This window comes from Telmatherina bonti, assembly GCF_933228915.1.
Source record: "Telmatherina bonti genome assembly, chromosome: 10".
Lineage (NCBI taxonomy): Eukaryota > Metazoa > Chordata > Actinopteri > Atheriniformes > Telmatherinidae > Telmatherina > Telmatherina bonti.
This window is the reverse complement of record NC_136628.1, coordinates 41,821,744-41,846,365: the sequence shown is the minus strand read 5'-3', so window position 1 is coordinate 41,846,365 and position 24,622 is coordinate 41,821,744. Positions and strand designations below refer to the sequence as shown.

Below are 24,622 nucleotides of genomic sequence, written 5' to 3'. Positions count from 1 at the left end.
AGCTGGGATGAGTTCATGGATTTTTTCAGGAATAAAATTGATACTATTAGAGATCAAATCCACAATATTCTTCCTTCTACCTATAATGTTGAGCCTGTTGTGGTCTCCGAAGCATCCTTAGAACCAGGATCTGACTTGTGTCTAAATAGTTTGTCCTGTCCAACCCTCTGAATTAACTAAAATAATAGCTTCATCTAAACCACCCACCTGTATCTTAGACCCTCTCCCAACGAGCCTCTTTAAGGACATTTTCCCTTTAATTAATACATCACTACTAAACCTTATCAATATGTCTTTAGTGACAGGATATGTACCACAATCATTTAAAACTGCTGTAATCAAGCCTTTACTTAAAAAGCAATCTCTGGATCCAGAGGTGATAGCAAATTATAGACCTATATCTAACCTCCCGTTTATGGACTGCCCATCTCTTATATCCAGTCTATGACAGAAACTAACATTACTATGGAAAAAGGTATTATTATATCTATCTATCTATATACAGTACCTCACAAAAGTGAGTCCACTTCTTGCATTTCTTCAAATATTTTATTATATCTGTACATAGAATAACACGACAGAAATGACACTTTAATATAATGTACAGTAGTCAGTGTTCAGCTTGTATAACAGTCTGAAGTTACTGTCCCAGATAAATAACTCAACACAGCCATTAATGTCGAAACTGCAGCCAACAAAAGTGAGTCCAGCCGAAGGAAACGTGTCCAAACTGGGCAAATCGTGTCAATATTTTGTGTGGCCACCATTATTTTCCAGCACTGCCTAAAGTCTCTTGGGCATGGAGTTGACTGGAGTCATACAGGTTGTCCCAGGAATCCTCTTCCTCTCCTCTATGACGACATCACGGAGCTGGGGAATGTTTGAGACCTTTTTCCTCTACCTTTCGTTTGAGGATGCCCCATAGGTGCTCCATCGGGTTTAGGTTTGGAGACATGCATGGCCAGTCCTTCACCTTTCCCCTCAGCTTGTCTAGGAAAGCAGCGGTCGTCTTTTCCCTTCAACTTGTCTAGGAAGGCAGCGGTCGTCTTTTCCCTTCAACTTGTCTAAGAAGGCAGCGGTCGTCTTTTCCCTTCAGCTTGTCTAGGAAGGCAGCGGTCATCTTTTCCCCTCAGCTTGTCTAGGAAAGCAGCGGTCGTCTTTTCCCTTCAACTTGTCTAAGAAGGCAGCGGTCGTCTTTTCCCTTCAGCTTGTCTAGGAAGGCAGCGGTCGTCTTTTCCCTTCAGCTTGTCTAGGAAGACAGCGGTCGTCTTTTCCCTTCAGCTTGTCTAGGAAGGCAGCGGTCGTCTTTTCCCTTCAGCTTGTCTAGGAAGACAGCGGTCGTCTTTTCCCTTCAGCTTGTCTAGGAAGACAGCGGTCGTCTTTTCCCTTCAGCTTGTCTAGGAAGGCAGCGGTCGTCTTTTCCCTTCAACTTGTCTAAGAAGGCAGCGGTCATCTTTTCCCTTCAGCTTGTCTAGGAAGGCAGCGGTCGTCTTTTCCCTTCAGCTTGTCTAGGAAGACAGCGGTCGTCTTTTCCCTTCAGCTTGTCTAGGAAGACAGCGGTCGTCTTTTCCCTTCAGCTTGTCTAGGAAGACAGCGGTCGTCTTTTCCCTTCAGCTTGTCTAGGAAGACAGCGGTCGTCTTTTCCCTTCAGCTTGTCTAGGAAGACAGCGGTCGTCTTTTCCCTTCAGCTTGTCTAGGAAGGCAGCGGTCGTCTTTTCCCTTCAACTTGTCTAAGAAGGCAGCGGTCGTCTTTTCCCTTCAGCTTGTCTAAGAAGGCAGCGGTCGTCTTTTCCCTTCAGCTTGTCTAGGAAGGCAGCGGTCGTCTTTTCCCTTCAGCTTGTCTAGGAAGACAGCGGTCGTCTTTTCCCTTCAGCTTGTCTAGGAAGACAGCGGTCGTCTTTTCCCTTCAGCTTGTCTAGGAAGACAGCGGTCGTATTTTCCCTTCAGCTTGTCTAAGAAGGCAGCGGTCGTCTTTTCCCCTCAGCTTGTCTAGGAAGGCAGCGGTCGTCTTTTCCCTTCAGCTTGTCTAAGAAGGCAGCGGTCGTCTTTTCCCTTCAGCTTGTCTAAGAAGGCAGCGGTCGTCTTTCCCCTCAGCTTGTCTAGGAAGGCAGCGGTCGTCTTTCCCCTCAGCTTGTCTAGGAAGGCAGCGGTCATCTTTTCCCTCAGCTTGTCTAGGAAGGCAGCGGTCATCTTTTCCCTCAGCTTGTCTAGGAAGACAGCGGTCGTCTTTTCCCTTCAGCAGGTCTAGGAAGGCAGCGGTCGTCTTTTCCCTTCAGCAGGTCTAGGAAGGCAGCGGTCGTCTTTTCCCTTCAGCTTGTCTAGGAAGGCAGCGGTCGTCTTTTCCCTTCAGCTTGTCTAGGAAGGCAGCAGCAGTCTTGGAGGTGTGTTTGTGGTCGTCATGTTGGAATACTGCCCTGGGCCCAGTTTCTGAGTACAGTACATGTCACAGTACATGTTGGCATTCAGTGTTGCCTCAACGATCTGTAGCTCCCCAGTGCCGGAAGCTCTCATGCAACCCCAGACCATGACACTCCAATCACCATGTTTGACTGTTAGCTAGACACACTTGTCTGACTCCTCTCCTGGTTTCTGCCAAATACCATCTGAACCAAACATCTTGGTCTCGTCAGACCACAGGACCTGGATCCAGTAATCCATGTCCTTCAGCGAACTGCTTGCAGGCTTTCTTGTGCATCATCTTCAGAAGAGTCTTCCCGCTGGGGCGACCGCCATGCAGACCAGTCTGATGCAGCGTGCGGCGTATGGTCTGACCCCTAGCAGACCGACCACCCATCCCTTCACCTCTGCAGCAGTACTGGCAGCACTCAGACGTCTATCTTTCAAAGACAACTTCTGGACACGACGCTGAGCATGTGCGCTCAGTTTCTCAGGTCGACCACAGCGTGGCCTGTTCTGGGTGGAACCGGTCCTGGTAAACCGCTGTGGGGTCTCGGCCACCGTGCTGCAGCTCAGTTTCAGGATGACAGCAATCTTCTTATAGACAAGGCCATCTTTATGTTGAGCAACAATCCTTTCAGATCCTCAAAGTTCTTTACAATGAGGCGCCATGTTGAACTCCCAGTGACCAGGATGAGATTCTCACAGCAAAAACAGCTCATTTAACACACCTGAGGACTTGGAGCACTAATGCATCACATGCCACCAGGGAGGGAAAATGTTCCAGTTGGGCCCAGTTTGGACACGTTTCCTTCGGCTGGACTCACTTTTGTTGCCTGCAGTTTAGACATTAATGGCTGTGTTGAGTTATTTATCTGGGACAGTAACTTCAGACTGTTATACAAGCTGAACACTGACTACTGTACATTATATTAAAGTGTCGTTTCTGTCGTGTTATTCTATGTACAGATATAATAAAATATTTGAAGAAATGCAAGACGTGGACTCACTTTTGTGAGGTACTGTATATAGATATATAATTATATATTTTATAATATATTTATATTTTTTTTTCATTAACATTTTATTGTTACGGAGTAATGTACATCGTTACATCATCATGGCGGACATGATGACGTCATAACATGTATAAATGATCTCTGATCAAATATCCGGGATATTTTGTGGAAGTTTAAATGAATAAAAAGAGACTTGTCCGGATCCAACTTCCCCCCAGTTCCTTTCTTTTCTCTACCTTATTTACCTGGTTTATTCCGAACTTCGCATTTCCCACGCTGAGCCGTGAGCCTGAACGCACCATCTTGTCATTTGTTCGCAGCTTTGTTGTAAATAAAGTTGCAGAAAAAGAAGACTCGGTTCTGGTTCGTACCTGGAGGACAGCAGCGGGTTCTGGGCCGCAGGTTCCATCTGGGCTCCTGTTCGGACAAACAGACGCCATCCTCCCCGCGAGCTGGTTGATGAAGCCCACCTGTGCGCGGGGGGCGGGGCCGGACAGCTGCGGAAGTCACGTGATCCTGGTACCTGCGCTGCTGTCATGTTCAGTCCGACATGAAGAGAAATAAACAGATGAAATGATGTTTTTATTCTTTTTTTTAATTGATTTTATTCTGAGACGTTTTGACTTTTCCGGACATTCTGCTGAAAACTATTTATTCTGGAAAACTTTCTCTTACCTGTTGACTAACCATAGTGGGACTGATCAATAATAATAATAATAATAATAATAATGTATTGATAAAATAGAGTACTACCAGAGGCTGATGAAATTGTTTTACTTTATATTTGGAGTCGTTTAAAAGCAGAATATTATAAATGTTTGGAATAAAGAGGAAAAAGCAGGTTTTCACTTCTTCTAATCCCAATCAGCAAACGATTGATCGTCTGTCAGTCATTATTGATGAAGGTTACAGTTTATACGTCAAGAAATGTTCTACAGCTACTAGTATTATCTAGATCTGAGCGTTATGTGACTGCTCCTGTAAATAATATTTTTCTTGGAAACGGAGATATTCATTCATTTTCTGAAACCGCTTAGTCTTCTGAAGGAGGAAGCTGGAGCCTATCCCAGCAGTCTCTGGGCGACGGGTACACCCTGGACAGCTCGCCAGTCCATCGCAGGGCCACACAGAGACAAACAACCACCATGGACGACTTAATAACCAATCGACCTAACATCATGTCTTTGGATGGTGGGAGGAAGCCGGAGAACCTGGAGAGAACCACGCATACACGGGGAGAACATGCAGACTCCACACAGAAAGGCCAACATTTAAGGCCCCCTTAGGGGGGAAATTTTCAGGACTTGTTGGAAACGTGTGTCGTGGAAATTTTATGTTCTGTTTTCATATATTTCATAGTCCCAGCATATATTCATTTCTGATTGTGGCTTTGTGGGCTTTCTGAAAAGGTCATAATAAACTTAAGAACTGAAGCTTAGTTACACAGTGTCTGTTTATTCCCCTTTACAGACAGCAATGTGTAGAGATCTGACATGTCTGCATTCAGACATCTGAGATCTGATTAGTTTAACTTCTTTCTATTGTTAACCAACCACTCACTTTAGCTCACAAAATCTTCCCAAACCACTGTTCTATATATTGCATTTATTTTCGGGATCTTTGGCTTTCTGTTTACTGACTTAAACAGCTCAAACACTCGGTTTTAGCATGGCTGCTAGCTCTCTTCCCACACCCCGGTCCCCTGCCTTTTCTTGCTCGGTGTGTCTGATGTTTAGCTACTCCTCCGCCACCTTTAGTGATAACGGTAGGTGTATTAAGTGTAGCAGCTTGGCAGCCTTGGAGGCGAGGCTCTGTGAGTTAGAAGCCCAGCTCCGCACTCAGTTAGGGAAGCAGTTAGTCAGCAAGCCCCCATTAGCCAGTGCGGAGCTACCAGCCAGGGCAGCTAGCCCACCTAGCGGTCCCTCAGCAGTTCCCGGCAGCCGGGAGCCGAGGCGGGCTGGACGACGGTCAGGCGGAAGCGTAGCCCCAAACCAAAACCCACTGGCCACCACCGACCTGTTCACGTTTCTAACAGATTTTCCCCGCTCGGCGACACACCCGCTGAGGCAGAAACCCTGATTATAGGTAGTTCCATAGTCAGAAACGTGGCTCTAGAGACACCGGGGACCATAGTCAGATGCATTCCTGGGGCCAGAGCGGGCCACGTCGAATCGTATCTGAAACTGCTGGCTAAGGCTAAACGTAAATACCGTAAGATTGTAATTCACGTCGGCGGTAACGACACCCGGTTACGCCAATCGGAGGTCACTAAAATTAATGTTGCTTCGGTGTGTAACTTTGCCAAGAGCATGTCGGACTCCGTAGTTTTCTCTGGTCCCTTGCCAAATTTAATCAGCGATGACATGTTTAGCCGCATGTCATCCTTCAACCGCTGGTTGTCTAGGTGGTGTCCCGATAACAACGTGGGTTTTATAGATAATTGGAGCGCTTTTTGGGGAAAGCCTGGTCTTATTAGGAGAGATGGCATCCATCCCACGTTGGATGGAGCCGCTCTCTTATCTAGCAATATGGAATCTTTTATTAGTCAGCTAAATTGACAACTCAGGGTTGGGACCAGGAGGCAGAATTGTAGTCCTACACACTTTTCTGCAGCTTCCCACCTGCCGCCGCCCACCCAAAACCCCATTCCGACCTTATACACCTCCCCAGCAGTAAGAATTAAACACAAAAACACTTCTGGGGTTAATCGTGAAAACCTCATAAAAATAAAAACAATGGATCTAATAAAATCTGAAAATAAGACAATAAAGTGTGGCCTACTGAATATCAGATCCCTCCCAAATAAGTCTTTGTTAGTCAATGACTTGATAGGTGATCACCACATTGATTTATTCTGTCTTACGGAAACCTGGTTACAGCAAGAGGATTATGTTAGTATTAATGAAGCTACGCCAGCTAACTATTTAAACTTTCACATTCCTAGAACTACAGGCAGAGGAGGAGGTGTTGCAGCTATTTTTCAGTCAGAATTATTAATTAATCCTAAGCTCAAAACTAACTATAAATCCTTTGAATTCCTGACATTAAATTTATCTCATCCAAAATGGAATTCAGAGAAACCGCTCCTTTTAGCATTAGTGTATCGCCCACCTGGACCTTAACTCTATTACTGGGCTGTCCTAAATATGCCCTGAAAAGCCTTCAGCTGATCCAGAATTCTGCAGCCAGAGTCCTGACCAGAACCAGCAGGAGAGATCATATTTCTCCAGTTTTAGCCTCTCTTCATTGGCTGCCTGTTGAATCTAGAATAGAATTTACAACTCAATTCAATTCAATTCAATTCAACTTTATTTATATAGCGTCAAATCACGGCAATGCCATCTCAAGACGCTTTACAGACCGAGGGGAAAACATAATGAAGGCCAATTCATAACAGCCTATATAAGGAAACCAACAGATTGAGTTGAGTCCAACTCAATCTCCCATCCTGAGCAAGCACACTGGCGACAGTGGGAAGGAAAAAACTCCCTTTTAACAGGAAGGAAACCTCCGGCAGAACCCGGCTCAGGACAGGCAGCCATCTGCCTCTGCTGTGTGGGGGGAAGAGGACAGAAAGACAACAGACAACAGGAACTGCTACTCCCGGCCAGGGAGACCTGCTGAGACAGGAGACATACATGTTAATGATGCTACACTGTTATGGGGGGGGGGGGGGGGGGGTAAAAGAAAGAGATAAAGAGAAAGAAGCTCAGTGTATCAGGAAATGTCCCTCAGCAGTCTAAACCTATAGCAGCATAACTAAGGGATGCTAACCATCCCTAGCTATAGGACTTATCAAAAAGATAAGTCTTCAGCCTAGTCTTAAAGGTGGGGAGGGTGTCTGCTTCCCTAACACTAACTGGGAGCTTATTCCATAAGAGAGGGGCCTGATAACCAAAGGCTCTGCCTCCTGCTCGGCTCTTTGAGACTCTAGGAACCACAAGTAAGCCTGCAGTCTGCGAACAAAGTACTCTGCTTGGTATATAAGGAACAATGAGGTCTTTGATATATAGTGGTGCCTGGTTGTGGAGGGCTTTATATGTAAGGAGAAGGATTTTAAATTCTATTCTAGATTCAACAGGCAGCCAATGAAGAGAGGCTAAAACTGGAGAAATATGATCTCTCCTGCTGGTTCTGGTCAGGACTCTGGCTGCAGAATTCTGGATCAGCTGAAGGCTTTTCAGGGCATATTTAGGACAGCCCAGTAATAGAGAGTTACAGTAATCTAGTCTCGAAGTAACAAAAGCGTGAACCAGTTTTTCTGCATCACTCCGAGACAGAATGTCCCTAATTTTGGCTATATTACGTAAATGAAAGAAGGCTGTTTTAGTAACCTGCTTAATATGTGGACCAAAGGACAGGTCAGGGTCAAATATTACTCCAAGGTTTCTCACTGTAGCACTGGAAGCTAAAGTAATGCCATCCAGGTTCATTACAAAACTGGAAAATTTAGCTCTGAGTTTTTCAGATCCAACGAGAATTACTTCAGTCTTATCTGAGTTTAAGAGGAGAAAATTTCTAGACATCCAAGTCTTTATGTCTATGAGACAATTTTGTAGCCTATTGGGCTGATTTGTTTCATCTGGTTTAAAGGATAAGTATAGTTGAGTATCATCTGCATAACAATGAAAGTTTATTCCATGCTGTCTAATAATTTTGCCTAAAGGGAGCATATATAGCATGAAGAGTACTGGTCCAAGTACAGAACCTTGAGGAACTCCATGACTTACTGTAGTTTGTGAGGAGGACTTGTCATTTACATGAACGAACTGAAGTCTATCAGATAAATATGATTTAAACCAGCTTAACGCTGTACCTGTAATTCCAACCACCTGTTCTAGTCTCTGTAACAGAATGTTATGATCGACTGTATCAAATGCAGCACTAAGATCAAGCAAGATAAGTACGGACACAAGTCCTTTGTCTGAGGCCATAAGAAGGTCATTAGTAACTTTCACCAATGCCGTCTCAGTGCTATGATGAGCTCTAAATCCTGACTGAAACTCCTCGCATAAATTATTTCTACTCAGGTGGGCATGTAGCTGAGCTGAAACTATTTTCTCCAGAATTTTGGACATAAACGGGAGGTTAGATATAGGTCTATAATTTGCTATCACCTCTGGATCCAGAGATTGCTTTTTAAGTAAAGGCTTGATGACAGCAGTTTTAAATGATTGTGGTACATATCCTGTCACTAAAGACATATTGATAAGATTTAGTAGTGATGTATTAATTAAAGGGAAAATGTCCTTAAAGAGGCTCGTTGGGAGAGGGTCTAAGATACAGGTGGATGGTTTAGATGAAGCTATTATTTTAGTTAATTCAGAGGGTTGGACAGGACAGAAACTATTTAGACACAAGTCAGATCCTGGTTCTAAGGATGCTTCGGAGACCACAACAGGCTCAACATTATAGGTAGAAGGAAGAGTATTGTGGATTTGATCTCTAATAGTGTCAATTTTATTCCTGAAAAAATACATGAAATCATCACAGCTAAATGAGAAAGGAATACATGGCTCCACAGCGCTCCGGCTCCTAGTAAGCCTAGCTACAGTGCTGAAAAGTTGTTTTTGTTTTCCTCTATCAATGATGAATAATAAGCTGTTCTTGCCGTACGTAAGGCTTTTTTGTATACGATTAAACTTTCTTTCCAGGTTAAGCGAGACTCCTCTAGTCCTGATGAATGCCATCTGTTTTCCAAACGCCTTGATGCCTGTTTTAGAGCTCGAAGCTGGGAATTAAACCAGGGAGCCTTCATAATCTTACCTAATTTCTTCTTCTTTAGGGGGGCAACATTATCCAAGGTTGTACACATTGAAGCTGTTATAGTATCAGCATGTTGATCAATCTGAGCAGGAGTAAGGCTTAAAGGGGGACTCTCAGTCATGCTAACACATGGTAGAGGGGAAAAAATTGATTCAATTGATTGTTTAAATTTTGTAATATTATTGTCTGATAAACATCTACTATAGTAGAATTTATTTTTGGTCAGTGAGTAATCAAATAAAGTGAATTCAAAGGTTAATAAGAAGTGATCGGACAAGACAGGGTTTTGAGGAAATACTTTGAGCTTATCAGTCTCAATACCAGATGTTAGAACCAGATCAAGAGTATGACCATGAGAGTGAGTGGCTCCATGGACATTTTGCGAAAACCCAACTGAGTTTAGAATAGAGCTAAAGGAAATGTTTAAACTATCATTTTCATGGTCAACATGAATATTAAAATCACCTAGTACAATGACCTTATCAGTAGTCAGCACTAACTCAGACAAGAGATCAGAGAATTGGGTCAGAAACTCGGAGTAAGGTCCAGGTGGGCGATACACTAATGCTAAAAGGAGCGGTTTCTCTGGATTCCATTTTGGATGAGATAAATTTAATGTCAGGAATTCAAAGGATTTATAGTTAGTTTTGTGCTTAGGATTAATTAATAATTCTGACTGAAAAATAGCTGCAACAACAATCTGTTGGTTTCCTTATATAGGCTGTTATGAATTGGCCTTCATTATGTTTTCCCCTCTGTCTGTAAAGCGTCTTGAGATGGCATTGCCGTGATTTGACGCTATATAAATAAAGTTGAATTGAATTGAATTTTTTGTTTTTCCAAACTTCTTTTTGCAAATAATTTTTCATGATTTCAGTTAGGAAAAATCAACAGAAGCCAGATCATCATTCCGCTGCTATAATGCCCATAAAAGTAAAAAGATCAAAACCAATGCAAATGATAAATTTTATAATGGATTGATTTTATTTGAAAAAAAAAAAAAAAAAAAAGATTTTTTAATTTAAAAAAATCAATTTTTCAGATTTTTTGATGCGATTTTCCCACCCCTAATCGGCGCATGTCGTGGTGCGTTTCCTGACAGCAGGCTGAATAAGAAACCACACGACTTTTACCAAAAACAGTTTATTAGCATGAATCTCCCAGCATGCCTTATCACACATAAGGCGTGTTCCGGAGCGCTTTCACCACACCAAGTAAAAAACGTCCCGGCTCCGCCCACCATCCAGGAATCAGCGTCTTCAACGGAGGAGACAAACAGCATCCCGACCGCCATGAAGAGGAACAGAATGTCCACCTGGTCTGAAGCTCCGCCCCCAGTGCAGACCAGCTTCCCGTCTCGGAGTTCCATCAGTGACTCTTCTTGGACGAGCCGAAACCCGAGAATCCCATGACCGCTGCCATCTCGTCGTCATCCTCAAAGTCCACGTCCTCCTCCGCCCGCCGCTTCCTCTCCCTCTGCTTCTCCTTCTTGTAGGCCTTCGCCTTCTCCTCCTGCAACAACAAGCGTCCGTTTAACCCGTCCAATCACACGCCGGTCGCCGGTCCGAGACCGGCACGATGTCCTGGACAGGATCGTGTGGATGGCCGCCATCTCCCATAACAACATGTCATCACAGGACCAGCAGGGGGTGTGGCCTACCTCCTCCCGCAGCTCCTTCATGCGCTCCTCGAAGTCGTACTCCTTCTGCTTCTCCTCCAGCTTCTTCCTGTTCGCCTCGAATCGTTTCTTCACCTGGTCCAGCGAGGAGCGTTCCACCCGCATCGACATTCCCAGGTTCCTCTGGTCTGCTCGGAGAAACCAATCAGAAACAGTCTCAGCTCAACATCGGCGTTCCCGGTCCGACGGCGGGAAACGGCGGGCGTTTTGGTCCGACGGCAGGGAAAACGGCGGGCGTTTTGGTCCGACGGCAGGGAAAACGGCGGGCGTTTTGGTCCGACGGCAGGGAAAACGGCGGGCGTTTTGGTCCGACAGCAGGGAAAACGGCGGGCGTTTTGGTCCGACGGCAGGGAAAACGGCGGGCGTTTTGGTCCGACGGCAGGGAAAACGGCGGGCGTTTTGGTCCGACGGCAGGGAAAACGGCGGGCGTTTTGGTCCGACGGCAGGGAAAACGGCGGGCGTTTTGGTCCGACGGCAGGGAAAACGGCGGGCGTTTTGGTCCGACGGCAGGGAAAACGGCGGGCGTTTTGGTCCGACGGCGGGAAAACGGCGGGCGTTTTGGTCCGACGGCGGGAAACGGCGGGCGTTTTGGTCCGACGGCAGGGAAAACGGCGGGCGTTTTGGTCCGACGGCGGGAAAACGGCGGGCGTTTTGGTCCGACGGCAGGGAAAACGGCGGGCGTTTTGGTCCGACGGCAGGGAAAACGGCGGGCGTTTTGGTCCGACGGCAGGGAAAACGGCGGGCGTTTTGGTCCGACGGCAGGGAAAACGGCGGGCGTTTTGGTCCGACGGCGGGGAAAACGGCGGGCGTTTTGGTCCGACGGCGGGAAACGGCGGGCGTTTTGGTCCGACGGCAGGGAAAACGGCGGGCGTTTTGGTCCGACGGCGGGGAAAACGGCGGGCGTTTTGGTCCGACGGCAGGGAAAACGGCGGGCGTTTTGGTCCGACGGCGGGAAATGGCGGGCGTTTTGGTCCGACGGCAGGGAAAACGGCGGGCGTTTTGGTCCGACGGCGGGAAACGGCGGGCGTTTTGGTCCGACGGCAGGGAAAACGGCGGGCGTTTTGGTCCGACGGCAGGGAAAACGGCGGGCGTTTTGGTACGATGGCGGGCGTTTTGGTCCGACGGCGGGAAAACGGCGGGCGTTTTGGTCCGACGGCAGGGAAAACGGCGGGCGTTTTGGTACGATGGCGGGCGTTTTGGTCCGACGGCGGGAAAACGGCGGGCGTTTTGGTCCGACGGCGGGGAAAACGGCGGGCGTTTTGGTCCGACGGCAGGGAAAACGGCGGGCGTTTTGGTCCGACGGCAGGGAAAACGGCGGGCGTTTTGGTCCGACGGCAGGGAAAACGGCGGGCGTTTTGGTCCGACGGCGGGGAAAACGGCGGGCGTTTTGGTCCGACGGCGGGGAAAACGGCGGGCGTTTTGGTCCGACGGCGGGAAAAGGGCGGGCGTTTTGGTCCGACGGCAGGGAAAACGGCGGGCGTTTTGGTCCGACGGCAGGGAAAACGGCGGGCGTTTTGGTCCGACGGCAGGGAAAACGGCGGGCGTTTTGGTCCGACGGCAGGGAAAACGGCGGGCGTTTTGGTCCGACGGCAGGGAAAACGGCGGGCGTTTTGGTCCGACGGCGGGAAACGGCGGGCGTTTTGGTCCGACGGCAGGGAAAACGGCGGGCGTTTTGGTCCGACGGCAGGGAAAACGGCGGGCGTTTTGGTCCGACGGCAGGGAAAACGGCGGGCGTTTTGGTCCGACGGCAGGGAAAACGGCGGGCGTTTTGGTCCGACGGCGGGAAAACGGCGGGCGTTTTGGTACGATGGCGGGCGTTCCCGGTCCGACGGCGGGAAAACGGCGGGCGTTTTGGTCCGACGGCGGGAAAACGGCGGGCGTTTTGGTCCGACGGCGGGGAAAACGGCGGGCGTTTTGGTCCGACGGCGGGAAAACGGCGGGCGTTTTGGTCCGACGGCGGGGAAAACGGCGGGCGTTCCCGGTCCGACGGCGGGAAACGGCGGGCGTTCCCGGTCCGACGGCGGGAAACGGCGGGCGTTCCGGTTAGCGAGGGAACTCACGCTTTTTCCCATTGATGTGATCCAGGAAGTTGATGGAGTCCTTCACCACGCAGTCGCAGACGTTGCAGTAATATCTGCAAGAGAAGAAGAGACGGGAAGACCAGGTCAGATCCAGTTTCCGGTCCGGGAATGACTCTGGGAAACTCACCCGCCCATCTCGGCCTGAGGAGTGGTCTTGGTGATGACTATGGTCTTCCCCAGTTTGGACTCCAGGTCCACCTTGTAGTCCCGATGGCGCAGAAGGTCCCGTTTGACCGGCGGCGTGGGTTTCCCTGCAGGAGACCAGGAAAAGCATCAGATTCCGAGCAACTCCACGTCTCCCGGTGGTACTGCCTCCTCACCATCCTTCCGGTCCCGTTCCCTCTCCTCTGCCAGACGCTTCTGGGCCAGGTGCTCGTACTCATCCTTGTCCCACTTCCGGCGGAAGTCGTTCTTACTGGACTAAAAGAGGAAAACCAGTCTGGTTGGTCCTAACTGGACTGAAAGAGGAAAACCAGTCTGGTTGCTCCTAACTGGACTGAAAGAGGAAAACCAGTCTGGTTGCTCCTAACTGGACTGAAAGAGGAAAGCCAGTCTGGTTGGTCCTAACTGGACTGAAAGAGGAAAACCAGTCTGGTTGGCCCTAACTGGACTAACTGGACTGAAAGAGGAAAACCAGTCTGGTTGGCCCTAACTGGACTAACTGGACTGAAAGAGGAAAACCAGTCTGGTTGGTCCTAACTGGACTGAAAGAGGAAAGCCAGTCTGGTTGGCCCTAACTGGACTAACTGGACTGAAAGAGGAAAACCAGTCTGGTTGGCCCTAACTGGACTAACTGGACTGAAAGAGGAAAACCAGCGTGGTTGGCCCAAACTGGACTAACTGGACTGAAAGAGGAAAACCAGTCTGGTTGGTCCTAACTGGACTGAAAGAGGAAAACCAGTCTGGTTGGCCCTAACTGGACTAAAAGAGGAAAACCAGTCTGGTTGGCCCTAACTGGACTAACTGGACTGAAAGAGGAAAACCAGTCTGGTTGGTCCTAACTGGACTGAAAGAGGAAAACCAGTCTGGTTGGCCCTAACTGGACTAAAAGAGGAAAACCAGTCTGGTTGGCCCTAACTGGACTAAAAGAGGAAAGCCAGTCTGGTTGGCCCTAACTGGACTAAAAGAGGAAAGCCAGTCTGGTTGGCCCTAACTGGACTAAAAGAGGAAAACCAGTCTGGTTGGCCCTAACTGGACTAACTGGACTGAAAGAGGAAAACCAGCGTGGTTGGCCCAAACTGGACTAACTGGACTGAAAGAGGAAAACCAGTCTGGTTGGTCCTAACTGGACTGAAAGAGGAAAACCAGCGTGGTTGGCCCAAACTGGACTAACTGGACTGAAAGAGGAAAACCAGTCTGGTTGGTCCTAACTGGACTGAAAGAGGAAAACCAGTCTGGTTGGCCCTAACTGGACTAAAAGAGGAAAACCAGTCTGGTTGGCCCTAACTGGACTAACTGGACTGAAAGAGGAAAACCAGTCTGGTTGGCCCTAACTGGACTGAAAGAGGAAAACCAGTCTGGTTGCTCCTAACTGGACTGAAAGAGGAAAGCCAGTCTGGTTGGCCCTAACTGGACTAACTGGACTGAAAGAGGAAAACCAGTCTGGTTGGTCCTAACTGGACTGAAAGAGGAAAACCAGTCTGGTTGCTCCTAACTGGACTGAAAGAGGAAAACCAGTCTGGTTGCTCCTAACTGGACTGAAAGAGGAAAACCAGTCTGGTTGGCCCTAACTGGACTGAAAGAGGAAAACTAGTCTGGTTGGTCCTAACTGGACTAACTGGACTGAAAGAGGAAAACCAGTCTGGTTGGCCCTAACTGGACTAACTGGACTGAAAGAGGAAAACCAGCGTGGTTGGCCCTAACTGGACTAACTGGACTGAAAGAGGAAAACCAGTCTGGTTGGTCCTAACTGGACTGAAAGAGGAAAACCAGCGTGGTTGGCCCAAACTGGACTAACTGGACTGAAAGAGGAAAACCAGTCTGGTTGGTCCCAACTGGACTGAAAGAGGAAAACCAGTCTGGTTGGTCCCAACTGGACTGAAAGAGGAAAACCAGTCTGGTTGCTCCTAACTGGACTGAAAGAGGAAAACCAGTCTGGTTGGTCCCAACTGGACTGAAAGAGGTATACCAGTCTGGTTGGTCCTAACTGGACTGAAAGAGGTATACCAGTCTGGTTGGCCCTAACTGGACTAACTGGACTGAAAGAGGAAAAACAGTCTGGTTGGCCCTAACTGGACTAACTGGACTGAAAGAGGAAAACCAGTCTGGTTGGTCCTAACTGGACTGAAAGAGGAAAGCCAGTCTGGTTGGCCCTAACTGGACTGAAAGAGGAAAACCAGTCTGGTTGGCCCTAACTGGACTAACTGGACTGAAAGAGGAAAACCAGTCTAGTTGGTCTTAACTGGACTAACTGGACTGAAAGAGGAAAACCAATCTGGTTGGCCCTAACTGGACTGAAAGAGGAAAACCAGTCTGGTTGGTCCCAACTGGACTGAAAGAGGAAAACCAGTCTGGTTGGCCCTAACTGGACTGAAAGAGGTATACCAGTCTGGTTGCTCCTAACTGGACTGAAAGAGGAAAACCAGTCTGGTTGGTCCTAACTGGACTGAAAGAGGAAAACCAGTCTGGTTGGTCCTAACTGGACTGAAAGAGGAAAACCAGTCTGGTTGGTCCTAACTGGACTGAAAGAGGAAAACCAGTCTGGTTGGTCCCAACTGGACTGAAAGAGGAAAACCAGTCTGGTTGGTCCCAACTGGACTGAAAGAGGAAAACCAGTCTGGTTGGTCCCAACTGGACTGAAAGAGGAAAACCAGTCTGGTTGCTCCTAACTGGACTGAAAGAGGTATACCAGTCTGGTTGGTCCTAACTGGACTGAAAGAGGTATACCAGTCTGGTTGGTCCCAACTGGACTGAAAGAGGAAAACCAGTCTGGTTGCTCCTAACTGGACTGAAAGAGGAAAACCAGTCTGGTTGCTCCTAACTGGACTGAAAGAGGAAAACCAGTCTGGTTGGTCCTAACTGGACTGAAAGAGGAAAACCAGTCTGGTTGGTCCTAACTGGACTGAAAGAGGTATACCAGTCTGGTTGGTCCTAACTGGACTGAAAGAGGTATACCAGTCTGGTTGGTCCTAACTGGACTGAAAGAGGTATACCAGTCTGGTTGGTCCTAACTGGACTGAAAGAGGTATACCAGTCTGGTTGGTCCTAACTGGACTGAAAGAGGTATACCAGTCTGGTTGGTCCTAACTGGACTGAAAGAGGTATACCAGTCTGGTTGGTCCTAACTGGACTGAAAGAGGTATACCAGTCTGGTTGGTCCTAACTGGACTGAAAGAGGTATACCAGTCTGGTTGGTCCTAACTGGACTGAAAGAGGTATACCAGTCTGGTTGGTCCTAACTGGACTGAAAGAGGTATACCAGTCTGGTTGGTCCTAACTGGACTGAAAGAGGAAAACCAGTCTGGTTGGTCCTAACTGGACTGAAAGAGGAAAACCAGTCTGGTTGGTCCTAACTGGACTGAAAGAGGAAAACCAGTCTGGTTGCTCCTAACTGGACTGAAAGAGGAAAACCAGTCTGGTTGGTCCTAACTGGACTGAAAGAGGAAAACCAGTCTGGTTGCTCCTAACTGGACTGAAAGAGGAAAACCAGTCTGGTTGCTCCTAACTGGACTGAAAGAGGAAAACCAGTCTGGTTGCTCCTAACTGGACTGAAAGAGGAAAACCAGTCTGGTTGCTCCTAACTGGACTGAAAGAGGAAAACCAGTCTGGTTGGTCCTAACTGGACTGAAAGAGGAAAACCAGTCTGGTTGCTCCTAACTGGACTGAAAGAGGTATACCAGTCTGGTTGGTCCTAACTGGACTGAAAGAGGAAAACCAGTCTGGTTGGTCCCAACTGGACTGAAAGAGGAAAACCAGTCTGGTTGGCCCTAACTGGACTGAAAGAGGTATACCAGTCTGGTTGCTCCTAACTGGACTGAAAGAGGAAAACCAGTCTGGTTGGTCCCAACTGGACTGAAAGAGGAAAACCAGTCTGGTTGGTCCTAACTGGACTGAAAGAGGAAAACCAGTCTGGTTGGCCCTAACTGGACTGAAAGAGGTATACCAGTCTGGTTGCTCCTAACTGGACTGAAAGAGGTATACCAGTCTGGTTGGCCCTAACTGGACTGAAAGAGGAAAACCAGTCTGGTTGGTCCCAACTGGACTGAAAGAGGAAAACCAGTCTGGTTGCTCCTAACTGGACTGAAAGAGGAAAACCAGTCTGGTTGCTCCTAACTGGACTGAAAGAGGAAAACCAGTCTGGTTGGTCCCAACTGGACTGAAAGAGGAAAACCAGTCTGGTTGCTCCTAACTGGACTGAAAGAGGAAAACCAGTCTGGTTGCTCCTAACTGGACTAGTTATGTTAGAACCTTTCCATGTGGGGGTTTAGGGGGGTTATGGGGCTAGGGAAGAGTTCCAGGGAAACAGCTGATAAAGTCTGAAGCACAAACAGTTGATTTCTTCCACCGGAAGTCCGGATGCTTCTTGTTTGTAGACTGAAGCTAACAGGCTAACTGCTAGCAGCAGAAAAACATAGATATAAACACGTTCATCAAAAAGAATATTAATAAATAAAATCATGTCTGCTGGCGGGCTAACAGTTAGCTTGTCTCTGCAGGAGAACGGCTCCTGTTTCTGATCCAGTTTAACCAGAAGCCGCGCGACGCTTTAACCACCATAACATCCAGAGGAGACTTACCCCGCTGCTAGAAGCCATCTTCTCTACTTTCTCACCGAAAACAGGAGAGATAGACCAGCGTCCTGCTAACCCTAACCCAGCGTCCTGCTTACCCAGCGTTCTGCGTGCTGGTCAGGTAAGCGCTGCGTAAGCCCTGCGTCACACGCATAGACATTTATACATAGACGCTGCGTCACGCTGCGCCTACGAGCTGACGTCTCATCGCGCCGCCATCTTGGATGGGTCTCCATGCGCCTCCAACGCATTTATCTGTAAGGTGTAGCTCCAACCACAACAATAACTTAACTGATTTTTACCTGATTTTTCTCACAGTTTGGTTTGTGATACAGATCACTGTAAAACATTAAAAACTACGTGCTAAATTATTTTTTAGAAGACATAAGGTAGCTACAATATAAATAAATGTATGAATGAATTTGATACTAACATGTTTGATTGTTTATTGATGCATTTGGATTTATCTATTTTAATCCAGTCTAATTACAAATTATTATTCAACCTTGTTAAATGTAATTCCACACGATCTGCTTTCAGTATTTCACCGGTTATTACAACCGTATGCTGAACAGCGTACAGGAATCGTTGCTGCTTTCTCTTGACTATGGTTGAATCTTTCTTTTATTTACATTTATTAATTTATCAATATAGAGATACAGTTGTACAAAGTCTGAAAATAAAGTTTTGTTTCAAAACTTTACAATTCAGAAATTACCCAGAAAAACACTCAGAGAGCGTAAACCTCCGCCAAGGCCTTTAAAATGTTCCTGGATCCAAACGGTGATCCGGATCACCACCAGAATTAAATTCTTCCTTTTCACGTGTTGTGGAAAAAAGTCTGTCATTGAAGAGGAGTCTGGTTCTGACGTGAAAAAGATTACTAAGTTTATTGAACAGACAATAAAGTAAAAAAAAAATACAAATTGCAATTTGGAGAGAGAGTCCAGAGGTCCGGGGCCGAAGTTTGGAATGCTCTAAAGGAGTTACGGGCTGAACCATCCTTTTACCCTCGCTGACATGGAAGGTACATGGCGGGGTACATCTCTGTCCTCTGTCCCCCGCACTTTTTACAGCCATTATAACCACTTGATTACTTTTTTACACGCTGAAACGTGTTTTTCCGAGCTGCACCTAAACGCATCACGAGCAGGCGACGCCATGGCCGCTAACAGCAAACCCCGCGTGCTAACCATAGTGTGCTAACAGAGAACTGTCTGTGGTGTTATTAACATCTTCTAACATGTTTACCAAACCAGCTCAGAGACAAAAACTCAGAGTTTCTTCTAAACTAACGGCGTCAAATGATTCCTGCTGCTGAATGCAGAAATAGAGACGTTCCGTCATGTTTAATCACCATGTGGATTATAAAGATCACACAGAGATGCTAATTAACTTAGCTAAGCAAGCTAGTTACGGCAGAGGCGCCATCTACATTTACTTTAATAACTTTTCAGATAAATTATACTATTGGGACTTACTTTGTAGGAAAAATGTTTTTACTTCAGCGTTATTATTTTAAAGTCATGATAAGCTGCTCGTACTGAAGTAAAGTCACTGTTCACTTCTGGGTAGAAATAATTCAATTTATTTGTCGTCCTTAGACTGTTATATTTGTTTTAAATTTAATTAAGATTTAATTAAGTTTTGTGTGATTTAGAGTTTAAAGGAAAAAGGTTTAGCAGCAGGATGGAGACAGTGGTCCAGAGACCAGCAGGATGGAGACAGTGGTCCAGAGACCAGCAGGGTGGAGACAGTGGTCCAGACACCAGCAGGGTGGAGACAGTGGTCCAGAGACCAGCAGGGTGGAGACAGTGGTCCAGAGACCAGCAGGGTGGAGACAGTGGTCCAGAGACCAGCAGGATGGAGACAGTGGTCCAGAGACCAGCAGGATGGAGACAGTGGTCCAGAGACCAGCAGGGTGGAGACAGTGGTCCAGACACCAGCAGGGTGGAGACAGTGGTCCAGAGACCAGCAGGGTGGAGACAGTGGTCCAGAGACCAGCAGGGTGGAGACAGTGGTCCAGAGACCAGCAGGATGGAGACAGTGGTCCAGAGACCAGCAGGGTGGAGACAGTAGTCCAGAGACCAGCAGCAGGATGGAGACAGTGGTCCAGAGACCAGCAGGATGGAGACAGTGGTCCAGAGACCAGCAGGATGGAGACAGTGGTCCAGAGACCAGCAGCAGGATGGAGACAGTGGTCCAGAGACCAGCAGGATGGAGACAGTGGTCCAGAGACCAGCAGGGTGGAGACAGTGGTCCAGAGACCAGCAGGGTGGAGACAGTGGTCCAGAGACCAGCAGGGTGGAGACAGTGTTCCAGAGACCAGCAGGATGGAGACAGTGGTCCAGAGACCAGCAGGGTGGAGACAGTAGTCCAGAGACCAGCATGGTGGAGACAGTGGTCCAGAGACCAGCAGCAGGATGGAGACAGTGGTCCAGAGACCAGCAGGATGGAGACAGTGGTCCAGAGACCAGCAGGGTGGAGACAGTGGTCCAGAGACCAGCAGGGTGGAGACAGTGGTCCAGAGACCAGCAGGATGGAGACAGTGGTCCAGAGACCAGCAGGGTGGAGACAGTGGTCCAGAGACCAGCAGGATGGAGACAGTGGTCCAGAGACCAGCAGGGTGGAGACAGTGGTCCAGAGACCAGCAGGGTGGAGACAGTAGTCCAGAGACCAGCAGCAGGGTGGAGACAGTGGTCCAGAGACCAGCATGGTGGAGACAGTAGTCCAGAGACCAGCAGGGTGGAGACAGTGGTCCAGAGACCAGCAGGGTGGAGACAGTGGTCCAGAGACCAGCAGCAGGATGGAGACAGTGGTCCAGAGACCAGCAGGGTGGAGACAGTGGTCCAGAGACCAGCATGGTGGAGACAGTGGTCCAGAGACCAGCAGGGTGGAGACAGTGGTCCAGAGACCAGCAGGGTGGAGACAGTGGTCCAGAGACCAGCAGGATGGAGACAGTGGTCCAGAGACCAGCAGGGTGGAGACAGTGGTCCAGAGACCAGCAGGATGGAGACAGTGGTCCAGAGACCAGCAGGGTGGAGACAGTGGTCCAGAGACCAGCAGGGTGGAGACAGTGGTCCAGAGACCAGCAGGATGGAGACAGTGGTCCAGAGACCAGCAGGAGGATGGAGACAGTGGTCCAGAGACCAGCAGGATGGAGACAGTGGTCCAGAGACCAGCAGGATGGAGACAGTGGTCCAGAGACCAGCAGGAGGATGGAGACAGTGGTCCAGAGACCAGCAGGGTGGAGACAGTGGTCCAGAGACCAGCAGGGTGGAGACAGTGGTCCAGAGACCAGCAGGAGGATGGAGACAGTGGTCCAGAGACCAGCAGGGTGGAGACAGTGGTCCAGAGACCAGCAGGGTGGAGACAGTGGTCCAGAGACCAGCAGGATGGAGACAGTGGTCCAGAGACCAGCAGGAGGATGGAGACAGTGGTCCAGAGACCAGCAGGATGGAGACAGGGGTCCAGAGACCAGCAGGATGGAGACAGTGGTCCAGAGACCAGCAGGATGGAGACAGTGGTCCAGAGACCAGCAGGAGGATGGAGACAGTGGTCCAGAGACCAGCAGCAGGATGGAGACAGTGGTCCAGAGACCAGCAGGATGGAGACAGTGGTCCAGAGACCAGCAGCAGGATGGAGACAGTGGTCCAGAGACCAGCAGGGTGGAGACAGTGGTCCAGAGACCAGCAGGGTGGAGACAGTGGTCCAGAGATCAGCAGCAGGGTGGAGACAGTGGTCCAGAGACCAGCAGGATGGAGACAGTGGTCCAGAGACCAGCAGGATGGAGACAGTGGTCCAGAGACCAGCAGGGTGGAGACAGTGGTCCAGAGACCAGCAGGGTGGAGACAGTGGTCCAGAGACCAGCAGGGTGGAGACAGTGGTCCAGAGACCAGCAGGATGGAGACAGTGGTCCAGAGACCAGCAGGGTGGAGACAGTGGTCCAGAGACCAGCAGGGTGGAGACAGTGGTCCAGAGACCAGGAGGATGGAGACAGTGGTCCAGAGACCAGCAGGGTGGAGACAGTGGTCCAGAGACCAGCAGGGTGGAGACAGTGGTCCAGAGACCAGGAGGATGGAGACAGTGGTCCAGAGACCAGCAGGATGGAGACAGTGGTCCAGAGACCAGCAGGATGGAGACAGTGGTCCAGAGACCAGCAGGATGGAGACAGTGGTCCAGAGACCAGCAGGGTGGAGACAGTGGTCCAGAGACCAGCAGGATGGAGACAGTGGTCCAGAGACCAGCAGGGTGGAGACAGTGGTCCAGAGACCAGGAGGATGGAGACAGTGGTCCAGAGACCAGCAGGATGGAGACAGTGGTCCAGAGACCAGCAGGATGGAGACAGTGGTCCAGAGACCAGCAGGATGGAGACAGTGGTCCAGAGACCAGCAGGGTGGAGACAGTGGTCCAGAGACCAGCAGGATGGAGACAGTGGTCCAGAGACCAGCAGGATGGAGACAGTGGTCCAGAGACCAGCAGGGTGGAGACAGTGGTCCAGAGACCAGCATGATGGAGACAGTGGTCCAGAGACCAGCAGGATGGAGACAGTGGTCCAGAGACCAGCAGGATGGAGACAGTGGTCCAGAGACCAGCAGGATGGAGACAGTGGTCCAGAGACCAGCAGGGTGGAGACAGTGGTCCAGAGACCAGCAGGATGGAGACAGTGGTCCAGAGACCAGCAGGATGGAGACAGTGGTCCAGAGACCAGCAGGGTGGAGACAGTGGTCCAGAGACCAGCAGGATGGAGACAGTGGTCCAGAGACCAGCAGGGTGGAGACAGTGGTCCAGAGACCAGCAGGGTGGAGACAGTGGTCCAGAGACCAGCATGGTGGAGACAGTGGTCCAGAGACCAGCAGGGTGGAGACAGTGGTCCAGAGACCAGCAGGATGGAGACAGTGGTCCAGAGACCAGCAGGGTGGAGACAGTGGTCCAGAGACCAGCAGGATGGAGACAGTGGTCCAGAGACCAGCAGGGTGGAGACAGTGGTCCAGAGACCAGCAGGATGGAGACAGTGGTCCAGAGACCAGCAGCAGGGTGGAGACAGTGGTCCAGAGACCAGCAGGAGGATGGAGACAGTGGTCCAGAGACCAGCAGGAGGATGGAGACAGTGGTCCAGAGACCAGCAGGGTGGAGACAGTGGACCAGAGACCAGCAGGATGGAGACAGTGGTCCAGAGACCAGCAGGATGGAGACAGTGGTCCAGAGACCAGCAGGGTGGAGACAGTGGTCCAGAGACCAGCAGGGTGGAGACAGTGGTCCAGAGACCAGCAGGATGGAGACAGTGGTCCAGAGACCAGCAGGATGGAGACAGTGGTCCAGAGACCAGCAGGATGGAGACAGTGGTCCGGAGACCAGCAGGGTGGAGACAGTGGTCCAGAGACCAGCAGGATGGAGACAGTGGTCCAGAGACCAGCAGGGTGGAGACAGTGGTCCAGAGACCAGCAGCAGGATGGAGACAGTGGTCCAGAGACCAGCAGGGTGGAGACAGTGGTCCAGAGACCAGCAGGGTGGAGACAGTGGTCCAGAGACCAGCAGGATGGAGACAGTGGTCCAGAGACCAGCAGGATGGAGACAGTGGTCCAGAGACCAGCAGGGTGGAGACAGTGGTCCAGAGACCAGCAGGGTGGAGACAGTGGTCCAGAGACCAGCAGGGTGGAGACAGTGGTCCAGAGACCAGCAGGGTGGAGACAGTGGTCCAGAGACCAGCAGGATGGAGACAGTGGTCCAGAGACCAGCAGGGTGGAGACAGTGGTCCAGAGACCAGCAGGGTGGAGACAGTGGTCCAGAGACCAGCAGGGTGGAGACAGTGGTCCAGAGACCAGCAGCAGGGTGGAGACAGTGATCCAGAGACCAGCAGGATGGAGACAGTGGTCCAGAGACCAGCAGGATGGAGACAGTGGTCCAGAGACCAGCAGGATGGAGACAGTGGTCCAGAGACCAGCAGGGTGGAGACAGTGGTCCAGAGACCAGCAGGGTGGAGACAGTGGTCCAGAGACCAGCAGGATGGAGACAGTGGTCCAGAGACCAGCAGGATGGAGACAGTGGTCCAGAGACCAGCAGGGTGGAGACAGTGGTCCAGAGACCAGCAGGATGGAGACAGTGGTCCAGAGACCAGCAGGGTGGAGACAGTGGTCCAGAGACCAGCAGGATGGAGACAGTGGTCCAGAGACCAGCAGGGTGGAGACAGTGGTCCAGAGACCAGCAGGGTGGAGACAGTGGTCCAGAGACCAGCAGGATGGAGACAGTGGTCCAGAGACCAGCAGGATGGAGACAGTGGTCCAGAGACCAGCAGGGTGGAGACAGTGGTCCAGAGACCAGCAGGATGGAGACAGTGGTCCAGAGACCAGCAGGATGGAGACAGTGGTCCAGAGACCAGCATGGTGGAGACAGTGGTCCAGAGACCAGCAGGGTGGAGACAGTGGTCCAGAGACCAGCAGGGTGGAGACAGTGGTCCAGAGACCAGCAGGATGGAGACAGTGGTCCAGAGACCAGCATGGTGGAGACAGTGGTCCAGAGACCAGCAGGGTGGAGACAGTGGTCCAGAGACCAGCAGGGTGAAGACAGTGGTCCAGAGACCAGCAGCAGGGTGGAGACAGTGGTCCAGAGACCAGCAGGGTGGAGACAGTGGTCCAGAGACCAGCAGGGTGGAGACAGTAGTCCAGAGACCAGCAGGATGGAGACAGTGGTCCAGAGACCAGCAGCAGGGTGGAGACAGTGGTCCAGAGACCAGCAGCAGGGTGGAGACAGTGGTCCAGAGACCAGCAGGGTGGAGACAGTGGTCCAGAGACCAGCAGGGTGGAGACAGTGGTCCAGAGACCAGCAGGGTGGAGACAGTGGTCCAGAGACCAGCAGCAGGGTGGAGACAGTGGTCCAGAGACCAGCAGGGTGGAGACAGTGGTCCAGAGACCAGCATGGTGGAGACAGTGGTCCAGAGACCAGCAGGATGGA

The 24,622-nt window shown here is 49.9% G+C and overlaps 1 protein-coding gene across 1 annotated transcript; it reads right to left on the bottom strand.

Moving 5' to 3' along the window:
* Positions 1–10,307: 10,307 nt before the first annotated feature.
* Positions 10,308–17,804, bottom strand: zmat2 (zinc finger, matrin-type 2). The gene is made up of 6 exons (XM_079247078.1): positions 17,678–17,804; positions 13,262–13,361; positions 13,069–13,192; positions 12,921–12,994; positions 10,843–10,988; positions 10,308–10,694 (listed from the first exon to the last, which is right to left on the bottom strand). The coding sequence occupies exons 1-6, from the start codon at positions 17,693–17,695 to the stop codon at positions 10,551–10,553; spliced, it is 606 nt and encodes a 201-aa protein (XP_079103204.1). The 5' UTR covers positions 17,696–17,804; the 3' UTR covers positions 10,308–10,550.
* Between the last annotated feature and the right edge of the window lie 6,818 nt (positions 17,805–24,622).

Excerpts from the sequence above, each read along its gene's own strand:
- zmat2 (XM_079247078.1), bottom strand. Across the intron at positions 12,995-13,068 it reads CCTCAGGCCGAGATGGGCGG|ATATTACTGCAACGTCTGCG; the intron begins GTGAGTTTCCCA and ends CTTCTCTTGCAG. Across the intron at positions 10,695-10,842 it reads TGAAGGAGCTGCGGGAGGAG|GAGGAGAAGGCGAAGGCCTA; the intron begins GTAGGCCACACC and ends TTGTTGTTGCAG.